At 49.3% G+C, this 19,900-nt stretch overlaps 1 protein-coding gene across 3 annotated transcripts in view; it reads right to left on the bottom strand.

Moving 5' to 3' along the window:
- The window catches only part of THOC5 (THO complex subunit 5), a 38,798-nt gene that overhangs the window by 6,822 nt on the left and 12,076 nt on the right, over positions 1-19,900 (bottom strand). For all 3 annotated transcript variants that reach the window (XM_075534071.1, XM_075534073.1, XM_075534072.1), the window contains 11 exons: positions 16,829-16,975; positions 15,013-15,127; positions 12,433-12,565; positions 9,164-9,241; positions 8,364-8,404; positions 8,105-8,204; positions 6,236-6,344; positions 2,389-2,490; positions 1,995-2,091; positions 1,446-1,560; positions 86-189 (listed from right to left, as the gene is read on the bottom strand). In XM_075534071.1, coding sequence (XP_075390186.1) covers positions 86-189; positions 1,446-1,560; positions 1,995-2,091; positions 2,389-2,490; positions 6,236-6,344; positions 8,105-8,204; positions 8,364-8,404; positions 9,164-9,241; positions 12,433-12,565; positions 15,013-15,127; positions 16,829-16,975 — 1,141 coding nt within the window. The remainder of the gene's footprint in view (positions 1-85; positions 190-1,445; positions 1,561-1,994; positions 2,092-2,388; positions 2,491-6,235; positions 6,345-8,104; positions 8,205-8,363; positions 8,405-9,163; positions 9,242-12,432; positions 12,566-15,012; positions 15,128-16,828; positions 16,976-19,900) is intronic.

The following is a 19,900-nucleotide window of genomic DNA, read 5'->3' as shown; positions in this document are numbered from 1 at the left end:
GTGCAGGGGCAGGAGCAGAAAGAAAGGTAATACGGGTCTGCAGCCCCCCAGGGCAGTCAGGCTAACAGGCCCCTCTGCTACATACCATGTAATCCTCGTGGGCCATTGTCACCCACTTCACCAGGCGAGAGACCACCTTCGCCGGGCAGAGGTACTGGCAATCGCTGGTAACGGGCACAATGCCGTGTTCTAAAAAGAACAAGACAGATGCTGTCACAGGGAGCAAGCAGGTGGCAAGACTGGGGTGGTGGATGGCCCTGCCTACTGTCCCAGTTCGCCAGCTCAGGAGACACTCAGGTCGGCACGTGCTAGGAACATTGGGTGGGGAAGGTGTTGGGTGAAGGTCGGGTTTGCATTGGGTTTGCACGTGGCATTGGGTGAAGGTCAGGCTTGCATGTCTGCTTCTGGCTTGATCCTGAATCCAACAGCCAGCCAGACACAAAGGCCCTGCAGCCAGAGCTAGTGCCCGGCTTGGGCAGCCGCTGCTGTTAATTAGATCAATAGCCATGAGGGCTGCGTGCTCCAGGCTGACCTAGTATATGACTAAGTGCTAGCTCCTCTGCTGGGGAGGGGGCTGGAGAGCCACTCTGGAGCCGCTAGCAATATGCTAACTCCAGAGATGCTGACCAGCCCCCAACCCCAAATCCAGGGCAAAACAAACTCCAAAAACGCTGGGCCGGGGCGGGGCCTCCAAGCAGCTCCAGGAGACAGCACAAAGGGGTCAGAGACAGGATCTGAGGCTGGCAATCTGCACGGGGAGCAGCCAGCCTTGCCGTGAGCTCTCTAGTGCGTACCCAACAGCCACTGCGGCTCCTGGGTTAAAACCAACCAACCAGGTGACCTCGAGTAGGACCTGACCCATGATGACCCCTCGGCCGGAGGAGAACCGCCCCAAGGGGTTTTCAAGGCCGTTGACCTTTGGGAAATACTGCCAAGTCCATCTTCCGTGAAACTTCTTGGTGGGTTCCCATGGCCAACTTCCAGGTAGCCATCGAGAGTTGTGCACCCAAGGAATTCTTGTACGTGGTATGTACTTGATAAACGTTGAGTGAATGAGCCGACTCAAAGCAGCCCATGTGGCCACTGCCTACACCAGCGGCTCATCGGAATCACCTGGGTGCTTAGAGAGGGGCCCAGTGGGCCTGCGAGGCAGAGGCCCCACCACTGGTCCCTGGTTCTTTGCTGGCAGACTCTGAGTCCCTGTCTGGCTTCTATCAGACCACATTGGAAAAGCTCAGGTACACGGACCTAGGACGGTCCTGACCGACCCGCTAACAGTGTCCGCTCCGAGGGTCCCGAGAGGCGGTGGATGGGAATGGCCCCTCCCAGGACCCCTGCCCCCTCAGCACCAGGACCCCTGCCTCCTTTGGCTTGAGTTCAGGTTCCCAAGCTGTGAGAGAAAGGCTCCATCACTCTTTAGACTCTCGAGCTGTGGCCCTGCTTACCAAGGGACGCAAACTGCTTGTGGAGGGCCAGGCGGGCCTGCACTCTGCTCTTCAGCAGCTTCATGGTAGTCTCCATGTGGCTAGCACTCAGCGAGTGGTCTGCCATCACTGTGTACTGTGGAGGACATGGGAGTGGCACACCTGGCCAGGGCTGCCCTCCCTCCCAACAGGCCCCCTCCCACTCCCAAGACCGCCTGCCTGGACCACCCACGCCCTGAAAGGGGGCCTAAGAGCTGGGAGAGGCCCAGGAGGAACACACAACCACTGTCAAAGAGAGGCTGTGGCAGGTGGAAAGGAAGGGGCCTGAAGAAGGCCTCAGGGCTTCTGCCTATCCGGCACGCTTGGTACCAGTTGCCTCTGATTCAGAGGGTAACAGGCTCGAAACATGTGGAGGCTCAGACGGTTCTGAGGAGGGGTCTCCCGGGCCCCACATTCCCTGGGGCTCATGGGGGAACCAAGCACTGCCCCAACATGAAGCACTCTGCTGGCCCCAATCCCCCGAAGCCCACAGGATGGCAACTCCATGGAGGGCCAGGTTAGTGCACCCACCTGTGGCTGCTCCTTGGGGAAGTGGAGGCCGCCCAGCTTCTGAACCCACAGGTAAGGGTGACCCAGGTCAAGCACATAGTCTCTCAAAGTCAGGATGCTGCAGGAAGGAACAAAGTACACGACGGCTTGACTCACATTTGTTTAATTCTGGAGAGACTTGGTAGACAGATGTTTTCATTGTATCTCAGGTGCTCACCATCTTCCCCAGGTGTCGACCTGTCTGCCCACACCATGCCTTCCCTCTGGCTTGTTAAGTCACTTACTCCCGCCTTCCTAGGGGCCTTCCTCCCTTCGGGGAAGCCTCTGCCTGAACAGGCCTGCAGCTTTGGGCTACCGCTCCACAAGACTCGCCCCACTGGAGAGCCTGGGACCTGGGGAAACCGTGCCAACTCACCCAACTTTGTCAAACTGGTACTGATTGGCGGGATTTGGCGTTTTCTTCCCATGATCCCCAGGATACAAACAGCTCAGGACTGAGTCAGGAGACAGCAGGTCCCTGGAAAAGAGAAGAGCCTGCGTGAGGAGGCCAGCCAGCATCTTACCTCGGAGGGGGGCGGGGGAGGGGAGCTGGGACACCGGTGGCAGAGTGGCAATGGCCACTGATGACCAGTGATCTTCACAGATTGATCATTAATGGCCAATGCTACCATTCATGGAGGGCTTCCGGGTGGCAGGGAGGGGCTGAGATGCTTCTGTGTGGGAAACTGACACTGAGGGAAATATGACTAAGACTATATTCCTTAATGTACAACAGAGGGAATCTGGAAAGCTATTATTCCACGGTAGGAAAGCCTCCTCTTTGCTAAGTTAGAGATAGAGTCCAAGTACATTATCCTGCTTTAAATATCATTCGCAGATTCTCCCCTAACAGCTAGGCTGCCTTAAAGTGAGCACATGGTTGGTTATATCTCCCCATAGAGCAGCGGTTCTCAACCTTCCCAAGGCCGCGACTCTTTCATACAGCACCTCATGTGGTGGTGGCCTCCAACCACAAAATGATTTTTCGTTGCTATTTCATCACTGTAATTTTGCTACTGTTATGAATCGCCCAACCCCCAAAGGGGTCGAGACCCCCAGGTTGAGAACCGCTGCTATGGAAGCAGACATACTTTTGTTATCTCCTCCCGCTGCGTCCCCCAGCCCCCCTCCTACCTTCCCCCAATGCAGGCACCTGTGACATATGTAACTAATGAATATGCATGTCTTATGGCTCCCTATAAAAATCCCAAGATAGTAAAGATGCCCTCTCTCCTTTCTCTCTTCTCCCACCTCCACGTGGACCACCACGAGGGGCTGAGTTGCACATGCGACCATGAAATGTGTCTGCCTCCTTTATAGTACCTTCTCTCCTATCTTCTATGACTTTACTATAACCTTTACATCTTATCGCCGTACAATTGTGCCCACGAACCCTTCAGTGCCCAGAGGCTGGTTTCCAGACACTTCTGTTTGAGAACATCAGATTCCCACGGGAGCGTTGTCATCTCTATCATCGAGGGCGCACTGAAAGCCGTGGCTTGTATGAGGTCACAATGCTCGTGCGGACTAGAGCCAGGGCTTACCCAGTCTACTCAAAGACAAAACTGAGGCACACGACTGAAAAGAAACAGAACACACAGCCCTCTAAGAGCTCCCAGGGGAGGAGTCCTGGCGGCACAGTGGCTATGGATTGGGTGCCAACCTCAGAGAGCTCCTGGAGGCCATGGTCTTACCCAAGGCAGTTCTCCTGGAAGCAGAATAAACTCTCGTCTGGCCCGATGAGAACAAGCAGGCAGCTCTGGTGCAGCGGCAGCTTGAACTGACCAACCCTCATGCTAATCACAGAAAAGGATCCACCACGCTCCTGCAGAAAGTCATCGTCACAGCGACTGGAGTCAAGGTGACCCAGTGCTGCTCGCCAGGTGAGGCCACTGGCACGGGAGGGGAATGACCAGGAAGCGTCAGTAAGGCGCAGCCCTGCAACGGCGCCCGGGAGTATGTGCGCACATTACATCTGCAAACAAAAGCCATGCTATTCTTCTGCCGTCTTTCCAAAGATGCCACAGGAGCAGCTGAGGAGGAGCACAGCTCGGGCTGTGCTGCAGTGGCCTGGTGGCCCCAAGCATTCCTTTGGGGACTTGACCCCAAGACAGTAGTCACTGACTCCTCCCTGGTCTCTGTCTCACCCAGTGTCCCCATGCCTCCAAGGTCTTTGCCTTTCACTGTTTCACAAGGAGAACGGGCTAAAAATAGGGGAGCCTTTTGGGGCTTTATCCCAATGATCAGTGACTATTACTGGTAGGAAGAATTAACAGCATCTTAAACCTGATGAGACCTGCTAAGGGATTAGCAGTCGGTGTCTCGGGAACAGAGTCCGGGCAAAATACTGGCCCTAAAAGGGTAGGCTATATATAAAATGATGATACCACAACCTCGCTGCTGGTCAAACCTCTGTTGTGAAATTTTAATGGAAAAGATAGGATTAAAAAACCTGGGGAAATAAAAATGGAAAAGGATGAAAATGGTTTACGGCTTCATGAGAAACTGGTTCATGAATTAAATTGGACTAGCGATCATTCTGGAAAAGAACTTTTCAAGGAAAAGTCAGCCATGTTGGTAGGATTCTGATGAAAACTCATATTAAAAATACCACAAATGGTATTTTTTTAGATGGAGTTAGGATAAAGCTTAATATATTATCCTTTGGTTCCCCTTTCGATCCACTTAAATTTCTTCTAGCTTCTAATATCCTCTGCTTTCTTTCGGATGGAGGTTTATCTGTCTTGTTACTATTGTTAGGTTTTTATTTTATGTTTTCTGTATCTGAGACCCAGGAGGGGTAAACCTATTGAGAGAGGAACGAAACGAATGGCTCCTTGGGGGTGGCCGGGGAGGGGGATGGGAGCTAACAAGGATGGGCACAAGAGCGAAGGGAGCGGACTGTGGTGATGACTGCACATCTCTTCCTGATGTCACGGGGCTACTGGATTGTATGACATGTGTGCTACATGCCGATAAAAGGCGACAAACCAAATAGGCACATGAAAAACCCACTAGTAAGTGAACAGATCCAGAGAAGAGACAGCCTGCGCCTCCTGAAAGGAAAGGCCCCAAGAGCACCCACGTCTCTTCTGCCCCAAATCGAACGAATCTGATCAAGCCTCTATGCTCACTGGTGATTTGATCAAGCTTCTATCCCTAACCAGTAATGTCCCAAACCCAGGGGGAGAGATTGCACTGTAGAGATGCAACCCGTTAAAATCCAGTCTGGAAAAATCCATAGAGTGAGCCAGCCACATCCCTCACCATCACTGAGTAAAGGGAGGGATGAAAAGAGATGGAGACGGGGGATGGACAGCAGAAGAGTGGGTGAAGGGAGATGTTGGACAATGCAAGATATGACAAAATAGTAATTTATAAATTATCAAGGGTTCATGAGAGAGGGGGGAACAGGGAGGGAGGGGAAAAATGAGGAGCTGATGCCAGGGGCTTAGGTGGAGAGCAAATGTTTTGAGAATGACGAGGGCAATGAATGTACAAATGTGCTTTACACAATTTATGTGTGTATGGATTGTGATAAGAGTTGTATGAGCCCCTAATAAAATGATTTAAAAAATAAATCAAATCATATTTAAAAAAAGAACTATATGACCCTCCAATAAAACGATTAAAAAAGAAAAATTAATTAATTACTAATACAACCAGCCAGCCCTGAGCTCCCTCTGCTGGGGCCGAGCTGGCACAGGCATGGTGGCCTGAAGAGGCAGGCGCCTCCTGGTGTAGGCTCCAACACCCCCCCCCCCCCCACCAGGGCAACAGGAAGAGTCCCGCCCCAGCAGGCGCTGCCTCCGAGAGCCTCAGTGGCAGCATCCGGCCAAGGCTGACATAGGGCTCAGCCAGGAGCTGTCACTTCTGTACCTCTGCTCACCTACCTAAAAACACCTAGGGGACCCAGCAGAGTCCCTCCTCCTGCTGCCCGTGTAACCTGGCTGAAGCCCAACATTTGGGACAGAAAGATAAAAGGGAAAGGGCAGCCTGAATTCGTCACCCTAACATGGCCTTGTGCAGGTACTCTGTCCCATCTACATGGTCTGCAAACACTCTTTGGTCCCTCTATCACCTGCTCCAAGTGTGGGTGGGTGTGGGGGGCTACAGAAGTTAAAGCCAGTAAGTGCTTTAGAAACACCAGTGAGGCCAGGCCCACCAGAGTCTCCTCAAAGCCCATCCTCCCTTGCAGAGCCACCCCCACAGCCCCAGCATACCCTGCACTGATGGGGGTGATGAGCTCTGTGGCAGTGGTCACTTTGGCTTTTACTGTCATGATGTTGAGGTTCATGAGGTAGAAGAAGGTCAGGTGAAGCACACTCTCATCTGGAGGGGGAGGGGAGGCAAGAAGAAAGAGAGAATTTATGATCATAATGCTTAGACCAGTGGCGACAACACTATAGGAAAGAAACGTAGGGCAGCTTTGCAAATCTACCATGAAAACAGAAACAATGGCAAATAATGCCAAGTAAATAAAAACAAATCAAAGTCCCTGATGCTTGCCCTCCGAGCCTCGTTCACTGCCACTGAGCTGATTCGGACTCACAGAGACTCATAGGATGGGGTAGAACAGCCCCTGTGGGTTTCTAGGGCTGTCGCTCGTTACAAGAGTGGAAAGTCTTCTCTTTCTTCCATGGAGCAGCTGGTAGTTTCGAACTGCTGGCCTTGAGTTAGCAGCCCAAAGTGTCATCACTCTACCACCCAGGTGTACCTCTGCCAAGAGGTAGGGGGGCTTAATTACCACCCTGAGTGTGGACAAGGAGCTTTGACCACACGGTTAAGTAAGCTCTGGACAGCTAACTGCAGGGTGGGCAGTTCAAACCCATCAGCTGCTCCCTGAGAGCAAGACGAGGCTGTCGGCACCTAAAAAGAGTAATGGTCTTAGAAACACTCTACAGGGTCTCTACAAGTCAAACCAACTCAATGGCGGTGGGCTGGGTTCAATGTTCACTGGAGCTTGGAGACACCAAGCAGGCTCCGCCTGAGCCACCTCATCAAGGTGAATGCCACCGGTGATCAGATACTGGCATCATATACGTGATGTGATGTGATGATCTGTGTACAAAATAAGCAGGGACCCCTGAAATTAAGCTAGAAGCGTCCATGTGTATACAGCTTAACATGAATGAAGACCCCCCTTAAATAAACACAAAAATCTTACTGCCATTGAGTCAAAAGCAACACTACAGGGTAGGGTACAACTGTCCCTGTGAGTTTCTGAGCCTGAAACTCTATCCAAGAGCAGATAGCCCTGTCTTTCTCCCGTGGAGCAGCTGGTGGTTTCGAACCGCTGACTTGAAGCTCGCAGCCCAGTGAGTGTTGACTCTGACGTCAAGCATCTGGGGCTCCTTGTCCTGACTTTGAAATAAAACAAGGAGTAACCAAGGGCGGGGAGATAAACACTCACTTGTACAGAAAACGTTTAAATGCACAAAATCCGAGAGGACATCAAAAAGTTCATAGAAAAATGGAATACAAAGATAATAAAAAATGTCCACAAACTGGCACATAATTTACATATCATACAATTCAATAGTTCAATCGCCCATGACCTTTTTGAAGCCCTGTCCTAATAGTAGGAGGGAAAAAAACTAGGAAATCTCACACAATGGTTGTCCTGGGAGAGAAGAAGGTGGAGAAGTAGGGTCTGGGAATACAGGTTTAGGGAAACTGAAATTTCACTGCTGACGACGCGCAGCCAGCAGGATATTTGATCGCGTACATACTACTTTTTCTGTCCACAAAAACAGTAGTAAAGCCTAGCTCTCTTCTTCACAGAGCAGGAAGCTCTGCGCATGTTTACTCAGCCAAGCACAAGGCTGCTTGCACCGGAGCTGCGCGTGTTTCCTGGTGCCGTGTGCCTGAGCGAGGGGAGTGGGGACGGTGTGAAGGAGTCCAAGGGGAAAAGTCTGGAACTGATCGTGGAAGTAAATGGACAATTCTGCTGGACGCGATTGAACTGTGGAATGGTATGTGCATTAATTCCCAATTAATATGTGTTTTTTTGTTTAAGGGAAAAAAATTCAGAGGCGTGTCCTTTTTACCAGGCTTCCCTTATGTCCCCCAGGGCAAACTGGGTGCCAAACCTTTGCACTTCAGGGCAAGCACGACAGACAGTGGGTGCCTCTTCAGCATCTCCTTGCGTTTGTCGTCCAGCTGAACTCCCAGGGTGGGCCGCCGGCGTTTCTGGACAGAGGGAGCGACTCGTCAAAGTGGACTGTCCTGCCCGGCCCCCACCCGCCACGTCTGCTTCTGCTCTCGGGGCTGCAGGCTCCCCAGCTCCTTAAGGACGGAGCCCTTCCTGGTGCTCGGGGCGGCGCCCCTGGGAGAGGAAGCGGCTCTCACCGTGGTCTGCTCCTCTTCAGCATCCGAGTCGCTCTCATCCTCTGCAGGCAGAGAGAAGGAGGGGTTAGGAACGAGGGGGCGCCAGTACGCGCCCCACGCACTCGGTGCCGGGGCTGGAGGGGCTTTACCGGTGCTGCGTGGCTCACCAGTGGGCTTCTTCAGAACAAGAGTGAGGAAGCTCACTGTTTCTTAGACAGACAACCGAGTAAGGTAGATAAGCCACAATCCTACGGCTCATTTGTGAAATAATACCGTACTGTGGTTTCGGTGGAAGTTGGCACAGTTAGGCGCCCTTTTAGCCATCCCTCCACTCTGACACTGATGACACTTTCCACAGGGCCCCAAGGTTCTCACTCATTTCCTTCAAGGTGACTCGGTTTCCCTGTCCCTTCCGCTGGCATCTCGACCTCCGAGGAACTGCTAACCCGCCCCCTGGGTTTGAAAACCGGTCTTGGAGGTTATTTCTATGGACCGCAAACCAGCAGCCAGCAGCAGCTCACGTAGTCTGAGGGGCTGCTATGTGCCACGGCAGAAACCAGAGGCCTGGCGAGGATGACCCCGCTCCATCCAGACAATAATTCCACATTCTCTTTTTACAGATGAGTAATCTGCAGAGCAGAACGGTACCTCCACCCCGAAGGTTATGAGGCTAGCAAGGGGCTGGGCGACAATCCGGGGCGGCATCGAACTTGAGACACTTAGCTTCCTCCTGCCAGCTCAGAGATCGATGACAATACAGCAGTACCACCCTTTCACTGCTGCTGGGGAGGGTGATGCCTTTGTGCCCAACACCACAGTACCTTGGGAGTCCTCCGGAGGCTTGAACAGGGCCTTGGCTTCGTCCACACTGCCTTCAATGGCCACAGACAATGTCTTATCTGGGGGCAAGAAAAGGCAGGGTCAGGAAAGCCATCGAGGGAAGGAGCAGGCCAGCAAGGGGCCTGAGCAGCGACTGCTTTGCCACAGGTCTGCCAAAACTAAGAGTGGGCGGCACAGGTGAGACCCCCGTGTCCATCGTTTCCCGAGAATTAAACCCACAGTTCAGGTACCTGGACAGGCATCACTTAAGACTAGCGGTGAGCCCTCTCCTTTCAGGCTTACACCACGGGGCACACTCACACCTGGGGCCTCATGCCACAGGAAAACTGTCAGTTGTTGGCCTGAACGGCTCTTACTCAGACGCTCCCAGAAAGGACACCTGCACCTGAGGGCCTGTTCAACACAACATACATGCCTGGCACTGCCGCACTTACCCGCGAGGCACAGGACAGTTGAGAGGCACTTGGACCCTTGTATTCCAGTCTACAGCCTGCGTCCCTGCCCCTCCAATTCCCAACCACACAACCTGGAAAAAACAGGGCCTCACTTTCCACGTTCATGAAATGGGAAACTTACCGTATATACTCCTGTATAAGCTGATTTTTTTCAGCACATTTTTAATGCAGTTTTTGTAGTAAAATTAAGTGCCTCGGCTGATATTTGGGTCGGCTTATACTTGAGTATATATGGTAACCTCAGTGACAGTCCTGTTGGGTGGTGAGAACGGAGTGAGTTGGTGCTCCTGATTTTAACTGGGAAATGCTTTTGAAATATTTTTGTTTCCATGAGGTGCTGTTGAGTTAAATCCAACTCAGAGACTCTGTGAACAACAGAATACACACCACCTTGTCCTGTGCCATCCTCTTAATTGGCCCTATGTTTTGAGCCCAATGTTTGACCCCCGTGCCAATCTACCTTGTTAATTACGGGCCTTCCTCTTTTTTCTGCCCCTCTACTTGACCAAGTACGATGTCCTTCTCCCAGGACTGGCCTTTCCTGATAACATGTCCGAAGTATGAGAGCCAAAACCTCGCCATCTTGCTTCTAAGGGGTACTGTGGCCACACTTCTTCCAAGATAGAGCTGTCTGTTCTTCTGGCACTCCGTGGACTTTCAATAGCCTTTGCCAGCATCACAATTCAAATGCACCAATTCTCAGTATTCCTCACTCGGTGCCCAACTTTCCCATGCATATGAGGCAACTGGAAATACACACCTTAGTCCCCAGAGGAACCTCCTTGCTTTCCAACACCCTAGAGTGGTTTGAATAGATTCACCCAATGCAATGTGCTGTTTGATCTCTTGACTTCTGCTTTAAGGTAAGACAAAATCCTTGACAACTTCAGTCTTTTCTCTGTTTATCATGATGTTACCTACTGGTCCAGTTGTGATGATTCTTGTTTCTTTACACTGAGCTTTAATCCACACTAAAGGCTGCAACCTTTATCAACGAGTGCTTTAAGTCTTGCTCACTCTCAGTAAGCAAGGTTGTATCATTATCGCAGATTGTTCATCAGCCTTCCTCCAATGCTGAGACCACATTCTTCTTCATACAGCCCAGCTTTTCTGATTTGTCAAATACAAATTAACTATGTAGGGTGAAAGGATACAACCCTGATGCTTACCTTTCCTGATTTAACATGGTTTAACACGCTGTATTCCCGTATCTTTTCCCCACAACTGCTTCTTGATCGCTGTACAAATTCTGCACGAGTACAGTAAGTGTTCTGGAACTCCCGTTCTTCGTAAGGCACAGAGTTGAATGCCTTGGCACAGTCAGTAACACACAAGTATGCGCTGGGTATTAACAAGGTCAACAGTTCGAAACCATCAGGCGCTCCATGGAAGCAAGACGAGGCTTTCTACTCCTGTAAACAGTTATGGTCACAGAAACCCACAGGTGCTGTTTTACTGTCCTACAGGGTCACTATGAGTTAGAATCACTTGATGATAATGAGCTTGGTTCTTGAAAGTATCTTTCTGGTGTTCACTACTTCCAATCAAGGTCCACCTGACATCAGCAATGATATCCCTTGTTTAATGTGCTCTATCCTAGCAACTCCCTGTCCATGTGCTACAACTGTTGTTGAATGATCGTCAGCAAATGTTTACTATATGTGTTATCAATCATATTGTTCCATAATTGGCACATACTTTGGAATGGGCACAGATGTGGATCTTTTCAGTCAGTTGAAAAACTGTTATCCTCACATAATCCTGTGAAAAATGATACTACATTTACAGTCACTTATAGATGAGAAAGTTAAGGCTTGGAGAAGTTAAGACATCGAAGCCAGGAATTCAAGACCAGGTCTCTTCAACTTGAGCTGGCACTCCCAAGCATTCAGCTCAAAGGCCTGACACGTCAGAGGTACTGCCGTGGGGCTGCCCTTCAAGCCCTTGTAGAATTCCGTGGGGTTTAGGTTGGGGACGGCAGACTCGCCACCTTCCCTTTCAGCTCTGGAGATAAGGTTATGGAGAGTCCTAAGAGCCTGGAAGGGTTTGCCCAACTTTACCGGGGAGCAATGGCCAACTTGCCCCAGGGATACTGAGACAGTATCTCTGGGTGCTCAACCCCTCCTTGGCTCTGACAACCCTACACTTCGTGAGCCATTGCACACCACACCACACCACACCAAAGCCGGTTGATTCCATCAACCAGTGGCAAATGCCCAACTACTTTTTACAGCTTACTCCTACAATAAAATATGACTGGAAACCAGCTGCTTTTGAATAGAAAAGACAAAAAGTTGCTCATCCTGCCTAGGGGTCCCTGGGGGCTGGGAGAAGAGTCTAGGTGCTGGGTTAAAACTGCTTTAGAGCAATGGGCAGGGGACCAAACCCCTCCTCACAGCCCCAGCAGAGTCATAGGCTTCCTTTAGCTTACTGAGGGCACACCCACTAAGGTGGCATTTCACCCTAACAGCACACACTCTGGAGTAATGGAAAAAGCCTGGAAGACTTGGCTGACCTGTGTTCACCAAATCCTCTTCCTGACACTGGGCAATAGGTGCTTAATCCATCTACCGCGAGGGCCTGATTCTCTACCCAATGGCCAGGTTGATGAAAGGCCCAACGCCTCCCATGCTGACACACTGAAGCCAGCTGGTCAGGACAGCCAGGCTGGGCGGTGCAGAGGGAGGAAGTGACTGTCATCTACGGACTTCAGAGCAAGTGGCAGGATGTGGCACAGCAGGCAGGGCTTAGACGGGAATCCTGTGCCAGCCTCCTGCTCCCGTGCCCATACTCACCACAGGCCTGCCCATAGGCAGTGGCCTGGACAAAGAGGACGTAGAGAGGCGGTGGCAGATGTCTGGCTGTCTCATACTGCTTGTGGGCCTGGTCGAACGGCATGAACAAGTATTCCTGCACTGGGACGGATGCCTGCATGCGACAAAAGGACGGCGTTTGTTTTTCCCTTTTGAAGGCAATCAGCACAGGAATACAGTCATGTGTTTATAACAATGAAACATTAGAAACCAACAGAAAAGCAGACAAAAGGTCAACATGACAAAAGTAATTGTTTTTCTTTTCTTTTTTTTAAAGTAATTGTTTTTCTTTATGCAGTAAAACCTTCAAATAAAAAAAATCCTTCGAATATTAGAATCTGTGTTAAGGCGGAAATCTGTCAAGAGTAGGAAAAGTCAAATACTTTCTGTTAAAAGAAAGGATAAGCTGATGGTGCCCAGCTATCGAAAGAGATAGTGTCTGGGGGCTTAAAGGCTTGAAGGTGAACAAGCGGCCATCTAGCTCAGAAGCAATAAAGCCCACATGGAAGAAGCACACCAGTCGGTGTGATCACGAGGTGCCAAAGGGACCAGGTATAAGGCATCATGCAAAAAAAAAAAAAAGAATGTGTGTGTGTGTGTGTGTATATATATATATATATATATATATATATATATATATATATACACATACACATATACACCATAGTGAAGGAGGGGGAAGTGCAGAGTGGAGACCCGAGGCCCAAGTGTCGGCCACTGGAGATCCCCTCACAGAGGGGTTTAGGAGAGCAGATGAGTCAGTTAGGGTGCGATGTAGTACCGATGTAGAACACAGCTTTTCCCCAGATCCTGGATGCTTCCTCCCCCCAACTACCATGATCCGAATTCTACCTTGCAGGGCTGGATAGGGCAGAGGTTGTACACTGGTTCATATGAGGGCTGGAGGCACAGGGAATCCAGGGTGGACGATACCTTCAGGACCAGGGGTGTGAGGGGCGATGCTGGGAAAAAGTAGAGGGTGAGTGGGTTGGAAAGGGGGAACTGATTACAAGGATCCACATGTGACCTCCTCCCTGGGAGAGGGACGGCAGAGAAGGGGGGGGAACGGAGACTCCAGATAGGGCAAGATAGGACAAAATAACAATCTGTGGATTATCAAGGGCTCATGAAGGAGGGGGGAGCGGGGAGGGAGGGGAAAAAACAAGAGGACCTGATGCAAAGGGCTTAGGTGGAGAGCAAATGCTTTGAGAGTGATTAGGGCAAAGAATGTACGGATGTGCTTTATACAATTGATGTATGTATATGTGTGTATTGAGATAAGAGTTGTATGAGCCCCTAATAAAATGTAAAAAAAGAAAAGAAAAAAGAAAGAAAATGATGAGGGCAAAGAATGTACAGATATGCTTTATACAATTGATGTATGTATATGCATGGATTGTGATAAGAGTTGAATGAGCCCCGAATAAAATGTTTAAAAAAAAATTATACTCGGGTTATAAGGGCAAAACTCACAGTTTTCAGTATCAGAGGAAACTGCTTTGGTTTAGTATGAATACAGACTATTTTTACCATCTACATGACTCATGTGTGTATGTATACATACAGACACTTTGTTAAATACAGCACAAAAATGAGATCATGTGATGTTTCTTCCACAACTGACATTTGTTCAGTAATGATTGGCTTTTTTCCGTCCAATTATTCTACCTGTAATTTCCATCTACGCAGTCTGCTACATCTGTCTCCCTTAGAGTGGCTGGCGGGCTTGAACTACCATCCTTTAGGTTACTAGTTGAGAGCTTACTGTGCCATCAGAGCGACACTAATTAATTTAATTGTACCCTATTTACAAACATTTACAGAGCTTTCTAGCTAAGAGAAAACTAACCATTTTGAGTAACCAAACAAAATACTTGTCCTATTATGAAACGCTACTGACAAATACTTCTGTGAACAAACGCTACTACCTCCCCTGGAGATGACGGGAGGAAATGTCGACTTTTGCCTAGAAACGTGGATTTATGATTGTCCACGGGTTCTTTACAAAGTTCCTCCCAGGAAGTCATTTTATCCAGCTTCATCAAACTACGAGAGTTGGCTTCATCAGCACACGAAGTAGGTCACCTCCACTGAAAGACTCTGTGGGGAATGGAGACTTTCCCCTCTAAGGTATCTTGGCTTCCAGATATGAGTGACGTTTCTGGAGTAAGGGATCGGCTCAGGCCCCGGCAGACGTCTAAAGACTGCTGGGCCCTGGGAGAGCATGCTGTTAGGTGCCACGGTGATCTTATGTTCTGTGCCCATTCTCCCTGAGGCCTCTAGCTGGCTGCGGGTCATCAGTGGGCTAAAACAACACAGTCTAAGAGGAGGCTGGGTGATGAAAACACTCGCGGTAAATGTGTGCATACGCCCTGGGCCCACCGGGCCATCTTCTTCCCCCCGGCACACAGCTTTACTGGACCACATGCATTACCCTGTACTCTATCTGTTACTAGGGTAACAGACATGGCCAGATGTGAAGGTGCTGTGGCTGCTGGCAATGGTTGGTCAGCAAGGTTTCACTGGCTGGTGAAGACACACCAAAAAGCTGGGGGGCCTCACCTGCATGATGCTGTTGAGGCGGGGCTGAAGGCTGCTCAGGTACTCCTTCTTCACCTCGATCTCCTTGAGAATCTTCTCCTTGTTGGACAGACTCTCTCTGTACTTCTCTGCCAGCCTGTTGTGAGGACAGAAAGTTGCCTGTCACCTAATGTGCCCAGGGATGCCCTGGCATGTCTGCTCACTGTCAGATCCCACCTAATCGAAGCAACCACGATTATCTACTATAGTCTACTGAGCATTGACTAAATGCAGGATTTTTGGTGAGCTCTTTGCAAGCATTATTGCCTTAAATTCATATCAGAATCCTGGAAGGTAGGGATCATTCTTCTAAGGAGCCCTGGTGGCCTGGTGGTTAACGGGCTGAGCTGCTAACCACAAGATGAGCGATTCAAAACCACCAGCTGCTCCTGAGAAGACAAAACTTTCTCCTACTATAAAGTCCCAGAAACCCAGAGGGGCAGTGTGACCATGTCCTATTGGGTTAGCAGCGACTGAGTGAGAGAGCATTCTTATGCCTGAAGAAAGACACTAAGTCTAAAGGTGGTAGGTAATTGCACAAAGCCATCCAGTAACGATAAACAATAATGGGAAGAGCAAATGCATGGCTGGGCTTTGAATCTGCGCAGACTCCAGAAGCTCCACCTGCAACCCAGGTGTGTGTACCCGTGTCGTTACCTGTTCCTTAGCTTGGCTTGCCTATGGCGCTGTACCCAACACTTTCACAAAGATGTGGACACAGTAATTACATGAGCCAAACAAAATCCCCAACTGGCCAGAGTGAGGCTGAGGTGGGTGGGGATTCCAGGCCACTCGCAGCTCAGGCTGGACGGCAGTGATAGGCCAGGATGTGCTGAAAAACTGACATCAATTCCCTATGAACTGAAGTCAGGGCTTATTCAGTTAGTAACGTGGACCAATAGCACAGGATACATCCTCACCAACAGAACCTGGTAAAGGATAGAAACAGCTACTCCCCGACATTAAACAGAGTGGAAGCCTCACTAAAACCGTGAATGCACGTACAAACATGAAAGGTGAGAGCTGCAATCACGAAAAGTCCAGTATGGGGGAAAAACTCTACCCAGTGCACTATATTCTTAAGCAGCCCCGAGGGGAAAACAAAAAGGGGCTTGATGGTGCAGTGGTTTCCAAGTTGGCCAGAGGTCAGCAATGAGGACCCACCAGCCGCTCCAAGGGGAAAAGATGAGGCTGTCTGCTCCTGCAGATTGACAGCCTGGGAAACCCAAGGGAACAGTTCTGCTCTGTCCCAGAGGGTCACTTGATAGCAGTGGGTATACACTACCTTCTAAGAAACCTGGATTACACTAGCAACAATATGCATTCCACTTAGACGTAGTAAGTAAGAAGTCTTATATGGAAAAGCATATTCCTTGAAGAATTATCTGTGAGAGCAAGAAACAGAGACAACCTAAAAGTCCAAAGGGGGTATGAATAATTGGGTGAATTATAAATTGTCTATATAATACTATGTCACACAGGCCTCTAAAATGTTTGTCAGACTATAATATCACAGGGATATGCTTACACGCCAAGGGAAAGGCAACATACCAAAGTATCAGATTTGTGGCACAAGATAGTTAGGTCTCAGGCATTCATATTCTAAAGGGAAGTTATTCAACTTTCTGTCAACAGCTGTCAGCAAGTCCAATGGTACCCTTAATGAAGTTGACCAGATGCGACTTCTTCTTGCAGACTCTTCTGCTGATTCCCGGACTGTGACAAACAGCCCTCTCCCGCCACGATCGAGCACCCACTGTTCACCCAGGTTGACAAGGCCCAGGGAAGAAAACACTACCTTTTCCGCTGCTCCAGCTCCCAGTCTAGACGCGCCAGCGTTTGCTGGTGAGGGTCTCCCATGGTGACTTCGACCTTGCTGATATCTGGAGGGGCCTCCTGATAAAATTCCTCCAAACTGACCAGATCAATTTCTTCATGCTTCGACCTGCGGGCAGAAACTAGATGTCAAGTTGCCCTTCTCAGGAAGTAAACTATGGCTTAAGTGAGTCCCTGGGACCACCCACTACTCCACCGATGCTGAGCCCCGAGCGAAAGCTCCTTCTGAACCTAATCCAGACTCCACAAATGCACAAGAGTGAAGTTTCCGTAGGAAGGAGGTCCTACCCTCCGGGACACCCCAGAGGATTCTTACCCATGCTGCCCAACCTTTTCTTCTACACATTAGCTAAAGGCCAAGACGGTGCTCATCAAACTGATCGACGTCTCCACATGGAGCATGAGAATTAACAGCCAAAAGTGAAAAAAAAAAAAAACACAACCAAAAAACCACAACAGCCTCGCCAAAGATGACAGTCAAATGGCCAACGAACACATGAAGAACTGCTCACGACCAATAGCTACTTAAGAGATGCACATCAAAACAGAGAAGAGAGAGATACCACCTTATACCGACACTGACAGCTAAGTTCAATAAAGCAGAAAATAGCAAATGCTGGAGGCTGCAGAGAGATGGGAACCCTCATACACTGCAGGTGGGTCTGTAAATTTGTACAAAAACTGTGAGAGTGGTCTGGTGCCACCCGAAACAACCAGAATAGAATTCCACTAATCTTAGAGTGATATACCGTGAAGAAGAGTCATAGCACAAACAGAGAGCTGCACACTCATGTTCAGCACAGCAGTGTTCCCAACAGCAGCCGATGGAAACACCTAAATACCTAAATACCCATCAGTAGAAGAATGGGTAAGGCACTCTGACACATACACACAATCGATGCTATCACTGCTTTAAAACAAAAAAAGACAAAATCATGGAGCATCTCGGGACATGGAACACCATGCTGAGTGAAATTATTCCAACACAAAAAGATAAATACTGCATGAATTCACTGTTAGACGGAGCAAACAAAAAAAGATAGAGACATTCATAGCAAAGGGAACAGCCTTTGAGACTGCCAAGCGCTGGATGGCAAAGGCGGGAAGAGGAAGCAATGGGCTGGTGACCCGTGTTAACTTGGGTGCACAGGATGACAGTTACCATGAGCGGGAGGAGCGGCTATTAGTTTAAAGCATTGAATACAAAACTGATGACCGGAAATAATAACCCACATAATTTGCAATAAAAAGGTGTATATGTGTGTATGTGTGTGTGTGGTGGTGGTGGTGGTGTTTAGATAGCATTAAAACAAAACAAAAAAATCCAACAGCCTAGGCCTTGGCTGTCAAGAGAAACCAAGAGACGTCACGCACCACGAATGGCTCTACTGGACTATACTTCAGTTGAAAACATGGACCGTGTAAGCGCCGGTGCAGCAGAACCAGGCGTGAAGATCAGGAGGCTTGCCTGGCTGTACATGTGTAAAGTGCCCTGTATGTGCCAAGGAAGGGAAACCAAAGCCTTTGCTGCACTGGCAGAGCAGAGGGCTCGGCCAGGTCAAATAGTGGCTACTGCAGCAGCAGCTGTTCACCAGACCCTCCGGGAGCCCTGGTGCCACAACGGTTAACAGCTCTCTGGGAACCTAAGTACTGGTGGCTCGATCCTACCAACGGCCCCCCAGAAGAAAAGGCCTGGTGATCTGCTCCTAGGAAGATGAAGGCTAAGCAACCCTACGGAGCACACATGTAAACAATGAGTCCAAGTGACTACTGGACCACGCAAACACCAGTCTCCAGACGCCAGAGACCAGAAGAACCAGACGGCGCCTTGCCACCACACCACCCACTGCTCTGAAAGGATCATGTTAGAAGGTCTGAGGTAGACAGGGAGAAAAATGTGGTATGGAACTCACAATCATAAAAGCCATCAGGCTTTACTGGTTGGATGGGAACTGGTGGGACCCCCAACACTACGACCCTTAGTTACCCTTCATGTCTGGAACTGAACGCACTCCTGTGGTAAGACAATCACCTGTTTAAGACCTAAAAGGCACCCCCTTACAGAAGGATCGCGTGGAGGAGAGGAGCCAGTCAGCGGGCAGAATAGCAACAATAAAACATGAAACTTTCCTCTAGTTCCTAAATGCTTCCTCCACCCCACTCTCATGATCCCAATTCTACCTTACAAATCTGGCTAGACGAGAAGATGTACACTGGTACAGATAGGAACTGGAAACACAGGGAATCCAGGGCGGATGATCCCTTCAGGACCAGTGGTGAGAGTGGCGATACCGGGAGGGTGGAGGGAAGGTGGGGTGGAAAGGGGGAACCAATACAAGGATCTACATATAACCTCCTCCCTGGGGGATGGACAACAGAAAACTGGGTGAAGGGAGACGTCGGACAGTGGAAGACATGGCAAAATAATAATTTATAGATTATCAAGGATTCATGAGGGAGGGGGGAGCGAGGAGAGAGGGGGAAAAATGAGAAGCTGATACCAAGGGCTTACGTGGAGAGCAAATGTTTTGAGAATGATGAGGGCAACGAATGTACACATGTGCCTGACACAATTGATGTGTGTGTGGATTGTGATAAGAGTTGAATGAGCCACCAATAAAATGATTTAAAAAACAATAACCATGTAATAACAACTGCAGTTAAAAAAATAAAAAAGACCAAAAAGGCAGCATTTTACCAAAGGACAGACGGCTAGGAAGGAAAGAAGAATAGAACACAATGTGTATAAATTGTTACATGAAAAACCGATGATCTGCTCTGTGAACCTTCATCCAATTCACAATAAAATGTCAAAAAATAGAAAGAAAGAAACCAATAGGGTAATCTTACTGGGTCCTAAATTGTCTCTATAAGTTGGAATCAACTCAACATACAGGCCAAACCCCACTGACTTCTCACCATTCTGTGAGGGAAGGATTTCATCTTGATGTTTCAAATAAGAGGCTTTGAGAAGCTAAGTCCTTGCTGAGGCTCAGTGGGCTGCCCACAGCAACAGCTGCTGGGGTTCTATTCA

The sequence above is a fragment of the Tenrec ecaudatus genome, chromosome 16 (genome assembly GCF_050624435.1).
Source record: "Tenrec ecaudatus isolate mTenEca1 chromosome 16, mTenEca1.hap1, whole genome shotgun sequence".
NCBI lineage: Eukaryota > Metazoa > Chordata > Mammalia > Afrosoricida > Tenrecidae > Tenrec > Tenrec ecaudatus.
Note: the sequence above shows the minus strand (reverse complement) of the source record. Positions and strands in the feature narration are given on the sequence as shown.